The sequence below is a fragment of the Hydra vulgaris genome, chromosome 03 (genome assembly GCF_038396675.1).
Source record: "Hydra vulgaris chromosome 03, alternate assembly HydraT2T_AEP".
NCBI classification, from domain to species: domain Eukaryota; kingdom Metazoa; phylum Cnidaria; class Hydrozoa; order Anthoathecata; family Hydridae; genus Hydra; species Hydra vulgaris.
In genome coordinates, this window is record NC_088922.1 from 12,252,259 (window position 1) to 12,269,192 (window position 16,934).

The 16,934-nt window shown below is 29.5% G+C and overlaps 1 protein-coding gene across 2 annotated transcripts in view; it reads left to right on the plus strand.

Annotated features, from left to right (window-relative positions):
* LOC100207492 (poly [ADP-ribose] polymerase tankyrase-2) overlaps nucleotides 1-16,934 on the plus strand; it is a 67,632-nt gene that overhangs the window by 14,488 nt on the left and 36,210 nt on the right. For both annotated transcript variants that reach the window (XM_065792365.1, XM_065792364.1), the window contains exons 6-8: nucleotides 1,654-1,748; nucleotides 2,124-2,190; nucleotides 9,497-9,567. In XM_065792365.1, the coding sequence (XP_065648437.1) occupies nucleotides 1,654-1,748; nucleotides 2,124-2,190; nucleotides 9,497-9,567 (233 nt within the window). The remainder of the gene's footprint in view (nucleotides 1-1,653; nucleotides 1,749-2,123; nucleotides 2,191-9,496; nucleotides 9,568-16,934) is intronic.

Sequence of the window (16,934 nt, forward strand, 5' to 3'; positions counted from 1 at the left end):
AGTAAGATAGTGTCGAGCTCGATAAAGAGATGCAACGTTAGCAGATGCTAATTTTGCAACTGATTTGATATATGGTTTCCAAGAAAGATTGGAAGTAAGAGTTAATCCTAGAAGATGAAGAGTAGATGACTCATCAAGTACATCACCATTCATAAATATAGAGAGATCTAAATTATTGCGATAACGATTGGCTGAAAAATAGTGAGTTTTATCTGTATTGAAGTTCGCCAGCCACTGTGAGCCCCATGCTGTAGCAAAAGTGAGATCCTTTTCAAGTTCAAATGTCCTCTCCAAGCAATCAGAGAGTGTTGGTTTCTTATCTAAACAAGAGTAAATGTTAGTATTATCGGCAAACAATGCCATCTTAGATGTGAGAATATCTGGAAGATCGTTAATGCAAATTAAAAAGAGTATAGGGCCAAGGATAGAACCTTGAGGAACCCTTGAAGTTACAGAATCAGAAGAAAAGTGTTGTCCGTCAAGGGCAACTTTTATACTACGATTGGAAAGGATCGAAAAAGATTTCATGCCAGCCTGAATCCACAAAGTTATGTAAAAAGCACATTTGTCGACAGGAAGACAAAAGATTTCTACCCAAGGGCCACACGGAGAAAATCACAGAAAGAATCCCAGTCAGCTTTACTGTAGTTGTAAGAGGTACGATAATAGGGGGATTCAGGTGATGAAGAAGAATGAGATATTAGTTTTAGAGAGATCAAACTGTGATCAGAAGCACCTAAGAGTGAATGTGGAGAAACTGAGCACTGACTAGGATCAGAAGCAAGACATAAGTCGAGTAGAGAAGGTAAATGATTTGGGTTGTCTGGAAAGCGAATTAGAAAGTTGACTAGAAAAATGCGATAGAGTGAAGTGGTGCTAACGAAAGCACATAAAAGAATAGTGTGTTGATTCAAACCTAATTTCACGAAAAATGGGTGAATTCTTACGAATGTAAATACCCAGGCCAAGCATGTGTCTGTTGGAATCTTTAGGAATTAAAGGAAGATAACCATCAACACTAAGATCGCAAGATGAGACAGCCGAACTCAAATTAGTCTCACAAATGCAAGTAGGTCTGGTGAACTTTGCAGGAGATAAGACTCAACAGAAGAAAAGTTATTTCGAAGACCTCGAATATTAGTGAATGATAGGTTTAGAGAAATTGGTAATGATGATGGTTTTTTGAGTTATATAGTAATATAGTTTTTGGTACTTTATTCATTTATAAATTTGATTGAAGAACTTGACTCAAAGCATAGATAGTACTCAGAACACTGCTTAATGGCCCAAGCAAATGCCTCATTACTGCTAATAAACCCTAAGCTGTAACAAAGGGCTCCAAATGTGGCCTCCGCAATGCACTCCAAAAGTATTTTTCAGCTGTTGATGGAATCAGCCTCTCTGAGAGCTACCACAGAGTTCAGGAAACCTGACTACCAGCCGGCCTCAGAACCATAAAACTGAGTTTTAGAGCTGTACCCTCATTAGGAGATAATAAAATGAGTTGCCTAGTCATAAAAACAGAGACGCAAGCAAAAGCCATGCATTGAGTCAAGAAGATCCAGCATTCAACAATTAAATATTTAAAAAAGAACACAATTTTGTGTTCTTTTTTAAAACTTGGTTTTTATAGCTTTCTTTTTTTTTTGTTAGTCCACTCCACTTCATTTAGCGGCTGGTTATAATCGTACAAGAATTGTTGAAATACTTCTCAAACATGGAGCTGATGTTCATGCTAAAGACAAAGGGTAAAAAATGATTTTGTTCTTAAAATGCTTTAGTTAACGATAACTTGTTATATTTTTTTCATTTTTCATTATCAATTATCTTAATTTATTTCTAGAGCAATTAATGTTATATATTTCTAGCAAAATTAACTTGATTTATTTCTAGCATAATTAAATGCTAATGTAATACCTGCAATATTATAAATGTGCTTTAATTTTTAAAAAGTTGTCATTGAAAAAGAAAATTAATTGATTTTTTTTTATTAAAATTTTAAATTGTGTTAAGGTCAGGTTTATATTTAAACATAAAATATAATGACATTTGTTATGTAAACAATATATTAGTATCTTTGAAATGTATCTATAAATTTTAAACAAAATAATCTTAATATTTAGAGGTCTTGTTCCATTGCATAATGCATGTTCATATGGACATTATGAAGTAACAGAGCTGCTTGTTAAGGTAATATTTTGAAATTAGTTTAACAATAATTTCATAAACAATAAAATATTGAACAAGTATTTTAATAAAATGATCTTTTCAAAACTTTTTGCGAACATATAAAGAATTTTGATATAATATTATGTATAAAATTTGTTGAGTAGTATTAGTGCATTACTTTTTTTGTATTTTTTATAATTCGTTACATTATAATATTATCAATAAAATTTCTCTTGTTTCATAAAACTAGCTCTTTAATTGGATCTCTTTAATAAAACCACACACCTGCATTGTTATATAATGTGGGTTGCTTACAAAAAGGCAAGTGCAATCATGTTTATAAATATTTTGCGAACTTAACATAATATAAAATAAATCATTTGGCATAAGACTTCATATATGCATACTATCTCTTAAAAATTTTTTTGCTGAAGTATGGAGTATAAAGTATAGCCGGACAGTATTGTTTATAATCTGAAATTTATGAAATAACACTTAGATGGCTATTAAAGTGCTCTTAACTATAAAGTTAAGAAGTTAAGTTCTTATTTTTGGTCTTTGTGAAGAAATATGTTAAAATTCTAAAAAATAGCATTTCAAAATAGCTTCTGAAAAAGCTAATGAAATTTATTTTAAATTAAATTTGTATTTATGCATGGAATGACTTTGAAAATTTGAACTTTTTAAATGTTTTTGTAATACACAAAATGATTTTTTAAATAAGTAACATTTTTAAAGATTGTTTAGATGAACAATCAATCGATATAATTCGGAAATAGTTATTACACTTCATGGATAATTACAAATAGTACATGTGCTAATTTTAAGTAAAAACCTTGCTGGAGTTTAAAAACAACTTTCCTATGCTGTTTTATTGCTGTTTTATTGCTGTTTTATACAGTTTATAATATTAAAAAAATAAAATGCATTTAAAATAAAACAAACTAAAAATTATTCTAATTAATAAATTAGAATTGATCAAAATATTATCGTTATAAAACTTTAAATATAATACGTTTTATAATAATAACATTAAAAAGTATATATAAAAGTAATCAATAACAACCGAAATAGAATTAATATTAAGAGTGGGAGTAGTAACAATAACAATAATTACACAAATAATAATGTATGTTATTTATATATAATATGCAATAATAATACAAATACACAATATAATAGTTATATAAATAATAATAACTATATATATAATAATATAAATAAAATGCAAACATACTAATAATATACATACTAATAATATATATATATATATATATATATATATATATATATATATATATATATTTATATATATATATATATTTATATATACATATGATATAACAATAATAAGATATATATTTACAACCCTCGGAATTAAGGTCGGCATTCGGCAATACCGACCTAAATGCTGACCTAAAAGTGTTTAAGGTTGGCAGAAAATTGCCAACCTTGTTTCTATGTTTTATGGTAACGCCTTTGTGTCAATTTTTTTTTGACGACCTCTAACAGTTTTAGCAATTTATTGCCGACCTCATTTTTCCTAATTCCAAGAGTTGTATATATATTTTTTCAAAATCTTTTTCAAAATAGTGGATTCTTGCAGTCTTATTTCCAATAAGACTGCAAGAATCCACTATTTAAAGTTAGTAGAAAAGAAAAAAGTTAAAAGTTACTAGAAAAGAAAAGATAAAGTTTATAGAATTATATGAATCAGGATAACAAAATGAAGGTAGCGAATTCCAAAGAACTGATGTTTGAGAAAAAAAACTAGGCGAATAAGAGTTTTTGGAGCACTTAGGAACAGTCATAAAAGAAGGCTCAGACCAAGGACTACTATACGGAAGGATGGGCTAAGTCAATTTCCTGACTCCGCTAGCGAAGGCTATTCAATATTTCTCACTAAACTCTTATTTAACTAAATTTGGCTGAAATAACGTTTTATAAAATCAAATTACTGAAATATTATTAAAATAATTTTGCATTATTGGTAATAAAAAATTAATAACAAATTAAAAACTTATTTAAAAAAGCATAAAAGATCAATATAAAAAAATTCCTCTATTAAAAAGCGTAAACATTATATCCTCTAAAGACTTTTTAACAAAGTGAAAACTTAAAAAAAAACAACATGAATTTAATATAATAAACTTCTTAAAAAAAGAAGTTTATTATATTAAAAAACAACAAAATATTATATATATATCATGATGACATTATTCAGCTAGGCGTGCCTTCTTAATTGATGTCTGATAAAGACATGCATTTTTCGTTTGGTCTTTATCCAAATTCTGCATTCCATGCAGGAGAACGTTTGCCAAACGCCTGAAAAGGCTTTTTGAAGATACTTTCTCATTAAATACTCTTAAAACATGTTGCACATTCTGTAGTTGATGTCTTGAAGGATAAACAGCGGCAAAGGATAAAGGAACTGATTTTAAAATGTTCTCTTTCTCATATTGATATAGACCTTTCACATCTGAAAATGAAGCTATGGTTTTATTATCTAAAGATATCTTTTGACACTTTTCAGAAATCCAGTTATTTCGTAAGCATTTAAGTAGATGAACTGTCTCAAACAAAAGAAACCAAACACGATGATCGTCTAATGGATGAATGGCCTGATAGTCAGTAATTCTGTTAAATATTTTGCAGTATTGCTGATTGATTTTATGATTATCAGTTACAGATCCTAAAACTATTCCACCGTGTTTTTCAATTATAATAGCAGCTTCTTTCACAACAATGAACTGATACAATGATGTTAGTTTGTGAACAGGAGTAACAGAAATCATTAAACTAGGTCCGCCATGTAAGCATTTCATCATAACACATAGCATAGAGGTTGCTTTGGATTCTGGATCATTTTTTGCCATCCCTTTTAAAACTCCACATGAATAAGCAACTGTTGGTCTAATCTTTACCTCGCCAACTATCAAAATAACATTTTTCTGGTAATTATTCTTTACTTTTTCAGCTTTCTTTTACTTGGAAGGACTAAAAAATCACGAAGTTGATGGTAGTTGTAGTTATAAAAAGACTCGATTGCAAAGCAATAATCAGCTATAGAGAAACTTTTGTTACACAAGAGTCTAAGTTGTCTTGTAATGAAATTCAATTTCTTTTGCTTAATACCATCATCTAATTCAAATTCATTTTCTGAAAGAGTATATGACACCTTTTCAATAACATCATTAACATGGAGTTTATAATTATTAACTAAATTAATTGCTTCAAAAAATTCTGAGTAGAAGATTAGGCCATTGGTTGGATTCAATATATCACCTAATGAAACACTAATTCCATGTTTAAAAGCAGAAAAAGTTAGTGGTAAACACAAGGTACACTTATCATAAACAATAATAGTCATAAAACTCTCTTTGAAATCTTTTGACATAAAAATGCATAAGAATTTATCCTCTTGTCGAGATATTACTATATTTTCATACTTTTTGTGTAATTCGGTATCAGGATAAAAATCAGAAAACGAATTTATTCTATCTTTTTTGATGAAATACTTCAATTGCTGATCCTCAGGCTAAGATTGGCGAAGCACAGGCTTTGGTGTTGGTAAACAAGAAAAAGGAACATTGAAAATACTTGGTGCACATGCTGGTCGAGTATAGCCACCAGATACCTTTATCATTTCTGTATTTTCAGGCCAATGTTTTTCACATATAAAGAATTTAGATGGGTCCATAATAAAATTTTTACGTGAAGGAAGCACGTTAATCCATCTCTGTTTCTCAACTTCATCCTTAGGTAATTTAAAAACACGACACTTATTAAATTTATTATAATTCCCTTTACAATTTACAACGCCACATTTGTTCACCATAATAAAAGTAAAAGATTTTCAAAAATTATTACTGGAACGTAAAAGAACACTACAACTTTGATAAAAATAATGGCCTTCGCTAGCGGAGTCAGGAAATCGACTTTGCGCATCCTTCCCTATAGTAGTCCTTGGCTGAGACTTATTAGAATGATTAGTAACTCGAGAATAAATTTTAGTAGATGGCGCAAGAGACTAGAGACTCTTTATAGCAGTGCTCATTATAGTATTTATAGAAAAAAAGAGAAGCAGCATTATGACGATGTGATAATGGTTGGAGGTTGGCTGTAAGAGCAGGTCCAGCTATATTATATAAAGTGTTTTCGCACCTTGTCTAAGAGAGAAAAGGCATTTTTGGAAGATCCTCTCCAGATATGGCAACAGTATTCCATACAAGGATGAATTTGAGATTTAAGAATAGAATCTAAAATAAGAAAGTGGCGAGCACGATAAAGAGATATAACCTTAGCAGATGGTAATTTCAATAAAAATCAGAAGTAAGAGTTAATCCTAGAAGATGACTCATCAAGTGCATTACCGTTCATAAATATATGAAGATCTAAATTATAGCGATAACGATTAGCTGAAAAAAATGAGTTTTCTCTGAGTTAAAGTTCACCAGCCACTGTGAGCCCATGCTGTAGCAGAAATTAATCTTTTTCAAGCTCAAATACTCCCTCCAAGCAATTAGAGAGTGTTGGCTTCTTATCAAGACAAGAATAAATGGTAGTATCATCAGCAAACAATGCCACCTTTGATGTGAGATTCTTAGTCTGGAAGATCATTAATGTAAATTAAAAAGAGTATAGGGCCAAGGATAGAACCTTGAGGAACTCCTGAGATGACTGGATATAAAGAAGAGTGCTGTTCATTGAGGCTAACTTTTATGCTATGATTGGTAAGGAAGGATTCAATAATCTTAAAGATGTTACCTGATACACCATAAGAAGAAAGCTTATGGAGAAAACCAGCATGCCAAACTTTATCAAAGCTTTAGAAATGTCAAGAGCGATAGCCTTAACCTCTCCACATCTATCTAATGCACTATCAGTTATTTCTGTTAGCATATCAGCTGTAGAACGAGAAGATCAAAATCCATATTGATGATCAGAAAGTAAGTTTTTAGATTCAAGTTGAGTGGTTAAATGTTTGTTAATTAAAGTAGACTAATGGGATGGTAGTTAGACGAGCCAGATTGCTCTCCAGAGTTTCTGAAAATAGGGATAACAAATGGCACTTTCCAGCAGGCTGGAAAACAAAACTTTGATAGGCACTTGTTAAATAGTTTTATAAGTATAGATGACAGTTCTGGAGAACACTTCTGCTACTATAAAGACTATAACAGGCATGTTGTCTGAACCACAAGCTGTAGAAGAGTCTAAGCAGGAAATCACTCTAGATACAGAAGCTGAAGTGATACGAATGTCAAGCAATTAATCAACCTGATTGTCGACTATATCAGGTAGGATGTGATTAGTGGAATCAAGAGATGAGATTGCTGAAAAGTTCATAGCAAACAATTTAATTTTATCTCCAGATGAGGTAAGAAAATCTGAACCATGTAAGAGAGGAGGAATAACAGATTGCCTTTATTTTCAAATATTGATCTAAGTCCGGAAAATATCGAAACATACCTCAAAAGTCTAAACTCATCTAAATCACCAGGCCCTGATGCATTACACCCAATAATATTTAAGAAAACTTGCTTTCAAATGTCTAAACATCTATCTACTATTTTTAACAAAGTACTTGAGAGTGGATCAATACCCCAAATATGGAAAGACGCAACAATTACACCCATATTCAAAAAAGGAGACAGATCAAAAGCACTTAATTATAGACCTATCAGTATAACTTGTACTTTAATAAAAATCTTTGAAAAAATTATAAAAAATCATATTATGACACACCTGATTAAAAATAACTTATTAAGTCCACACCAATATGGATTTCGTCCAGATCATTCCTGCTTAACTAAGCTTTTAACTGTAATTAATTATTGGACGTCATCACTTGATAATAATATTCCCATCGAAAACATTTATCTTGATTTTGAAAAAGCCTTTGACAAAGTTCCACATAAATTTCTTATTTCGAAACTTAAAGCATATGGTATAAATGGATCAATACTATATTGGATTAAAAACTTTTTGAAAAACCGTAGACAAAGAGTTGTTGTTAATGGAAATTATTCAAACTGGGTACCCGTTAAAAGTGGAGTTCCCCAAGGCTCCGTCCTTTCAGCTTTACTTTTTATTATATATGTCAACGATATCCCTGAAGTAATCAAATCAAAAGCTGCTCTTTTTGCTGACGATACCAAAATCTTCCGTTCTATTGAAAATACTCAATCTGCGCAAGAATTACAAAATGACATCGACGCTCTTGTTACATGGTCTCAAAAATGGGGAATGAAATTTAACATTGATAAATGTTCTGTAATGCACTTAGGAAACAACAACAAATCCCATACTTATAATATGCATGATCCAGAAAAAAATATAAAAGTAAACATTAAAACCACAAATTGCGAACGAGATTTAGGTGTTCACATAGATTCGAACTTATTATTTTCCAAACACACAACTATTCAAGTCAACAAAGCCACACAAATAATAGGAATAATAAAAAGAACATTTACATCATATCCAGACTTATTATCCTTCAAAAAACTATTTTCAGCACTAGTCCGCCCTCACCTAGAATACTGTGGATCAATCTGTAACCCTGGACTTCTCAAAGACAAACGGCAACTAGAAAATGTGTTAAGAAGAGCTTCGAAACGAATCAATGGATTACAGGATCTACCGTATGAACAAAGATTGTTGGCATTAAATATGACAACTGTAAAATACAGGCTACTTCGTGCAGACCTAATCAACGTCTACAAATGGTGCAAAAACAACAATAGTGACAGAAGTCTTTTTGAAATAGATAGTAAATTTATTACTCGTGGTCATATATATAAACTAAAAAAACAATCTTCGCGATTAAATTTACGTATGAATTTTTTTTCTCTAAGAATAATAAATAAATGGAACTCTCTTCCTAATCACATTGTATCAGCGTTATCTTTAAAAACGTTTAAACTGCTTCTAGACAATCATCTAAAAAATGAATGGCTTCTCTATGACTAATCCACATTTTATTTTCTATTAGTTATACAAACTCTGTAATTGTCAAGTATTATATAATTAGGTTGACAGGCAGTTTATGCCTACACAATTTATTGTAAAACCTTAATTTAAAAAAAACAAAAAAAAAAACATATAAAATTTATAAATTTTCAGTTGACACAGTATATATTCTATTTAATATTATGATTTAGTTAGGGGTTCTGCATTAAGAGATTTTTCTAATGATTTATTATTATGATTAAGTTAGCATCTTTTTTCAATTTATTGGGCTTAGTTCTTGTTTTTATTTAGTTAGGCTTTGTAATATATTTACAAAAGTGTTGTGGTTCATTATAATTTTTTGTTTTATTTAAAGCATGGTGCAAGTGTTAATGCAATGGATTTATGGCAGTTTACACCCTTGCATGAAGCTGCTTCTAAAATGAGGTTTAATTATTCATAATTATTTATAAAAATTGAAACTTTGAGTGGATAAAGGTGTTAACTAAAGGTGTTAAGATGTTAACTAAAGTTGTTAACTAGTTCTAAATTAGTAGTTAGCTGAAAACTTTTTGCAATGGTTGTAAATGAGATACTGTATATTAATTTATCTACTACTTTTGCTAAAAAGAACGCTAATGCAAAATAAAACAATCCAGTAAACATAAGTGTGTTTGGCATAAACCACTTAACCTATACCCTTATGATGTACGTTTCGTGAATTGATTAAAAGATTGCCATCAGTTTATGTAATGAATTAGAATTTTGACTTGTTTTAAGTTTATGAATAAATTTATTATCAGTTTAAACCTATGTACATGCAAAAAAATCAGATTTTATTAAAATTTTCCAGAAAAAACCTTTATCCACTTAGTTCTTTGATTATCAAATATTTATCAATATATCAATATCAATATTTTTTAGTATGTTTTACAGTATACATAGAGTTTTGTTAGATAGTAGAAGTAGATTAAAAAGACAAAACCACAATAATGGAGTATAGTATCAGGAGATTCAGGAGTAAAAAAATTATGAAGAATAGAAAAGAAATCTTAGCCAATGCTAAGTTTGCAATGGATTCTATATACAGTTTCTGTAACAAATTAGCAGTAAATGATAACTCTTTTTTTAATTACTGATAAGCATATGATAATTCAATAAGTCAAAAGGCTACTTGAGCATGAATGAAATACTGATTTAGTGTATTTTATGGATGAAATACTGAACTGATTTAGAATAGGAGTTTTAGTGAAATTAAAATATGGCCTAAATCATTTAAACTGAGAAACTAAGAACAACTTTTGTCAGGGACAAAATAAATTGAGTAGCAAATGATTTAAATTGCCAAAAAATTTTAGCTTTTTTCTTATTTTAACTAGCTTTATAATAGCTGCATTTAAACATTTTTTTTTTTTAAAATATATACATTTTTATTTTAATATATATTATTTCTATATTTTACTGATCTATTGAGTCAGTGTTCACTGCTTCGATTTAGAGGTTTTAAGTTGACCTAAAAGGTACTCAGAATGTTTCAAAAGATAACAATGCTTTGGGTGTGCATGAGATGTATTCCATTGAAAACAAAATAAAAAGCATTCCTTTTTGGGATTTATATTCTTTTTAAATAATCACTTTGCAAAAGAAATTTGAACTCAGTAGCAGATCCAGCCTTTTTTGGTGTTTTAGATACTAACTTTCAAACATAGAGTAAACTCGAAACATTTATATGTTTATACTTGTGTCAAAATAAGGAAGTTTTGTAAAAATGCCCTTTAAATTTGTACTCCTGCTTTTAATATGAGAGCAACAAGTTCATCATTTTCTTTTTTTTTTGGTAATCTTAAATAAAATCATATTAATTTAAAAATTTCAAATTTTATGTAAAAATTTAATATTGCCTTAGTAAAACTTTAATATTGCCATTGTAATGCTCTTGAACGCTTTCATTGCTCAAGAGTTATGGCAATGTTAAATTTGTAACCCCCTCAAACTTAGGGGAGTTAAAACTTTAGATGGTGGTCATTTTTGAACGCTAAGAAATCATTGCATGAAATTTGAAATTTCTTATTGAAAATAATTTTAGATAAGAATATTTAAAAAAATAATTTGTTAACTCATTGGTCTCACATTTGGGGCAAAGGAAGGAATTTTTTTTAGGATTTTTTTGTTCCCAGGCTCCAATCATCCCGATATTTTGCAAAACATCTTTATTTGACATAGACATATAAATGTTTGGAGTTGACCTTATGTCTGGAAGTTTGCTTTCTCAAACACCATAAAATACAGATTCTGAATCTGTCTCAACTATCTAAGTACTTGGAGTATCTCTAGAATAAAACAATATAGAGAAAAGTACAAAGTAATAATTTTTGGAAACATTTTTTATTCATGATTACTTCTTATATTTACAACGTGCAATAATTTTTGCTATATAATAAATTACTCACATCCTCATACTAGAGTAGGTTGCAGTCACTTTATGAATTATATTTGAACATATATACAATATGTTCAAATATAATTCAGGAGGATGTAAATAAATGTAATTCAGGAGGCGGCACAATATCAATAACAAGAGTTTCTCCAGACTCCTCTATTAGGCATGGTCGAACAACATTTTTATAGTTTTCTATGTGCTTATAAAGTTCACCATCCTCAATAAATTTTTATGCCAATTAGTAGGTACGTGTGCAAAATTTTTAAACTATTCAAATATTTAATTATTATACATCATTGTAAAGAGCTTTAATTCAGTATTAAAATGGTGAAAATTTCATAAAAAACGAATGATTCTACTAAAAGTTATGCCCATTTAAGTGTCAAAAATTCATTATAAGGAATGCTTAAGAAAAATGCAACCAACTCAAAAAATTAGCGTTCGGCTTACGGTAGTTTTAAAATAGAACTTCATTGTTTAGTTTTCAGCGCATTACTTTGTCTCGATTATATTTTTATTCAACTTATAACAGAAAAAAATTAATGTTTGAATAAAAAAACTATTTTTATTAACGAATTAAAAAAATTATAAATAATAATAAGATAAATCAATTTCTATATGATTAAAAATTTTATTCATAAAATCATTTATTTTATAACTTTTTTTTAAAGAATACTTATCATATAACACTTTACATATATAGGCTTATATATTAAAACGCGAAGTCCATTTGTCACGTTATTATACATGTACATAGCCTTTTAGAAAGTAAACAGTGAACTGAAGGAAAATAATAATCTCTTTAATTATATCTATTTTTTGCAAGCGAATATGACTTGAGCAAAAAGTCGGGAAAGGATATGATTTATGCAATAGTAAAAGTTTTTGGGAACGAACAAAGCCTGCTTTCCCCACCGTACCATTGTTATTACTCAAGCCACATAAATTTTCGACTTAAGCCATGATAGATACTAAAAAATACAATAATAAAAATAGTTTAATTACTTTGACAATTAGCGATAATATTTCATGTTAGTTATTATTTAAAGAGATGAAGACATGTATTTAGAAAAAGCGCATCAGAATATCTTTTGTATATCGCCTTGATTAACATCGAATAATACGCCCACCCCAATAAATAAAAGATTTATTTGTTTTAAAATATACTTCGTAATATAAAATTTAAACTTAATTAATTGTTGTCCATATGCTTATTAATGTTTTTAACAGAATTGTTACTATGAAAATAGCCTAGTTTTGAAGCAAATCTAGCGTTAACATCCAAAGATAGAAAAAGTCGATCCTTCGAGAATATCTAAAAAAAAAATTAGATTTTTAAATAAATATATAAATCACCATAGCAAAACCATTACTAATAGAGAAGGCATATGTCCTAAAAAATAAATTAATATCTCATTTGTTATAAATATGTGATCACTGCATAATTTAATCTTATAAGTATTAATTCTTTTATTATTAGTAGTATATTTAGTATTAACCTCTTACCTGACTTATTAAAGATCCATAGAAGCAATAGTCTATTTTTCAGTTTTCCTGCTCTGAGTTAAAACCTAGCAATGATAGATAAAATACATCAGATATTTAAAATAATTACTAAAAAAACCCATCAAAAATTAGGAGAAAAAAAGGTTTTTGTTTTAAGTTAAAAATAAATTAAAATAACTTCTGATGCATAACACATTATGCCATTAAAACAGAAATATTAATGGAACCAAATGAATTCTTTGATTTGTTGCCTGAAAAAGAAAAGATATGGTGTATAAAAATAATAATCAAAATAACTGATTTCTATACTAATTGATTTAAACTACTTAACACTAACATCTTGGTATCCATGCATGCAAAAAGTCATCTTTCTAAGTTGAAACAGTATATCAAAAGCCAGGTTATTGGCTCAAAGCCAGAAGTAAATGAGCTTTGGTTTCCCATAGCATGTTGCAACCAAGTCAACCCTGGTTGTTGAATGTCGGTAACTTCCCGACTACCTAAAATAAGATCTGATACATAAAAATAATCAATGAAAGAATTATAAATCTTTTCATAATCTTATCAACAACAGCAAAAAAAAGAGAATGAGGGGGCTTATTATACACATTAGGCATTGAAAAAATATTGCTAACCAATACACTTACCTAATATCTTTAAATGAAAGCTATTAATGCAAGTACATAAACCATATTATGATTTACAACAACACATACCTTATTATAATCAATTTGCACATCATTTTTTTATGATATTACCATATTACAACTGATGATGTCTGCAGATAGTTGCTCATTTCATACTCGACAGCATCATCATTCTCATTTTTATTTGGTTTCCAATAAGAAACTATGTATATACCACTGTTCTTCTTTTTAATGTTAAGAAGTCTGCCAAAATATACATCTTGGCTATTAGTGGCTTTATCAAACCTCAAGTGGCAATCATCAGTTACTGGGCAAAAGCTGATTATTGAATTAAAAACAGGATCTTTAATAATATTTCCAAAAATATCAGTTTTTTATTTAATTAGATTTAGAGGATCCTTGCTGCTTTCAATAAAAGTGTTCCGAACATTTTTGACTATCTGAATGCCAGATGTGTAGTCAAATCCCTGACCTGGTGTGATATAAAATTTTGTTATCCAAGTACCAGTCAGTAGCTTTCTAATTAAAGCTCGGGCACATAAATCACGGAAACCTGAAACAAAAAATTTATAAACAAACCATAGTATTAGTCTCTAATAATCTATAATCCCCTAACTATTGCTGCAAGTATCATTACTATTAGTTTTAAAGGTTTATCCCATAGCCTTTAATGGTGCACCCCTTCCTATCAATTTAAGATCTAAATGTGTCCAAGAATGGAAACATTTAATATAAAGTTTAATATAACCATATCAAAGATTCACCTGTTTCAGATGTAAAATCTAGAAACAAACTATATGTCAGACCTCCACATAACGCTAAGCCAGAAAACAGAAATGTCTTCAATATTTCATAGTGATGAATCAAAATACCACGTGTGAAAAAGAACGTGTAGTCTGTTCCCTCTGTAGCATGGTAGCAGTCCTCTGGGCAGTTTGTGTTAGTCCAAAAAGGATATAAAACCCTTTGGGTCACCTTTAAATAACATAAAGTAATTATTTTAAAGAGCAAAAGGAGCATGTGCAATAAGAAACATTTATATGCTAATAAAAAAGATATTTTAGATTTATATATCTTATTTCACAAAATTACATTCTATTAAAGTAAAAAAGTAGAATTAAGATTATACATGTACCTTTTGCATCCTTGTAGCAAAGTTTGTTTAGCTGTAAAACAATATTTGCTGCAATGCAGTCTATTCCAGGAAGTTTTCCTTTAGAGGTCTCTAATGCTTTGAGTGAAAACTTGCACAAACTGGTCATTGTGTCCGAGGGGTGAAGGTGACAGTTTAGTTCATTTAATGATTTCTGCCAAAAAAGGTTTAACTTAGTAACTGTTGCACGGTTTGCTGCTACTCTGTCATTCATTGTGTTAGTTATGTTTCCAATAATAGTACTTTGCACATCAGTGAATTGTAGCTGGTAGAAGTCACTATATAACTTGGCAAGATTATCAACAGATTTTGTAATGTGACTCTGATAGTCGTAAGCTGTACCTCCAGGAAGTTGATCTATAGCTACAACCATGCATACAGATTCTGTTGTTAAGTGCACAACATTTACACGAACACCCTTCTGTGTTGCTGCATCAAAACCAAGTGTCAGATTTTTTGATGAGAAAGCTATTTCAGCGGTCAGTAGTCTGATATTACACCTAGCTCATGCATCATTTGTTCCACAGTTGTGCGATGCGGAATGTGACTAAATCGATAGCCAGTGTGTTCTCCAAGTTTACTGAGCAGAGTTGGAACACTATGTGTAGGAACTTGGCACACAAGTATGTCATATATAAGTGCTCCAATATCTGCTGAGTAGCATTTTTGGTGTTTTGTGTTATTTGTTGCATTGCTCCACTTTTTCCTGTAAAATCAGTATGTCATTTTGCAGTACTAGAATTTCGGAACTTTTGTCAGCAAGTTGTTGACTTGACATAGCCTTTTGATAAGATAAGTTGCTTTGGGTAAATGTCAACTGTTGTTTTAAAATAAAAATGTGATTTTGAAGTTTTTTTAACTGTAAATTCAAATACTTTTCCTTTAACTTTTTTCGAAAATTAAGGATTGTCTTTTCTTTGGGAGCAATAATCTGATTTACATATTTTAATTGGTATGGTCGGGCCTTTGCCTTTTCTTTTAACTCTTTTAGATCCTCCTTATGTTTTCATTTTTTATTTGCCATTTCATTGCCAAAATGGTTAAGCTCTTTTGCAAAACTTTTTTCCTAGAACTTAACTGATCAGCTCTCAACCTGGATAGTAGTGGTTCATGAGAAGAGCTTATCAAATTGGGACCAGATAAAGAAGGAGTTAAGTGATTACTATTTGATACAGATAAAACACTGATGTGTTGAGAAGATAAAACAGAAGATCGCGAAACAATGTTACTTGAGCTTGTGGTTGAATGCAATGGTTGTGGCATAGCAGATATTAATTTTTGGTATGCAAAGATATTAATAAATTGTTTAGAATCCTTGAAAAATAACGTGCATAGAATTTGGATCTATTTACTTGTTGCATAATCTGACTACTATATATTTTGAAATTAAAAAGTATATTGACTATTTCAACAGTTGTTTTAAATGATTCATTGTTGGATATAAATATATTTAATATATGTCCATTTCTACAATCAATATTTAAATGAGTTGGCATTGTAAAGTTACAAGCTAAATAATTTTTTACTTCACCATAAAATAGATGATTCTGTTTAGGTCCCATAATGCTCTAAAAAAAATTTTAATAATCATATTATTTTAATCATTATTACACTTTTTTTTTGAAAAAGCTATATTACATGCAACAGAAAAAAAAATCACTTGAATCTTATAAATATATAGAATAAATATATAGCATAATTTTTTTTTTTTTATGTGTGTAAACCATGTTTTGAATACTTTAAAAAAATCACCAATATTTTTAATAAAGTTTCATTCTACTAAAAAAACAACTTTTTAATGAATAAAAAAGTTCAAATATACAAAATGCTCATAATCGTAAATCACCCCCCTCCCCCCACAACCTCTACAACAGTAGAATATTTGGTACCTTTCCTGCGTGCAAAAATAGAGTATGAGCGTGTCATTATTTTTAAATGAAATTTGGCAGGTACATAGAAAATAGATATATAAAATTGACTGAAAAGTTAGAAAAAAAACCCATCATGTCTTCAATGTCAATTCACTTCCAGAACAAGAACGAAGTTTTCAGTAGCAATGAAATCACTA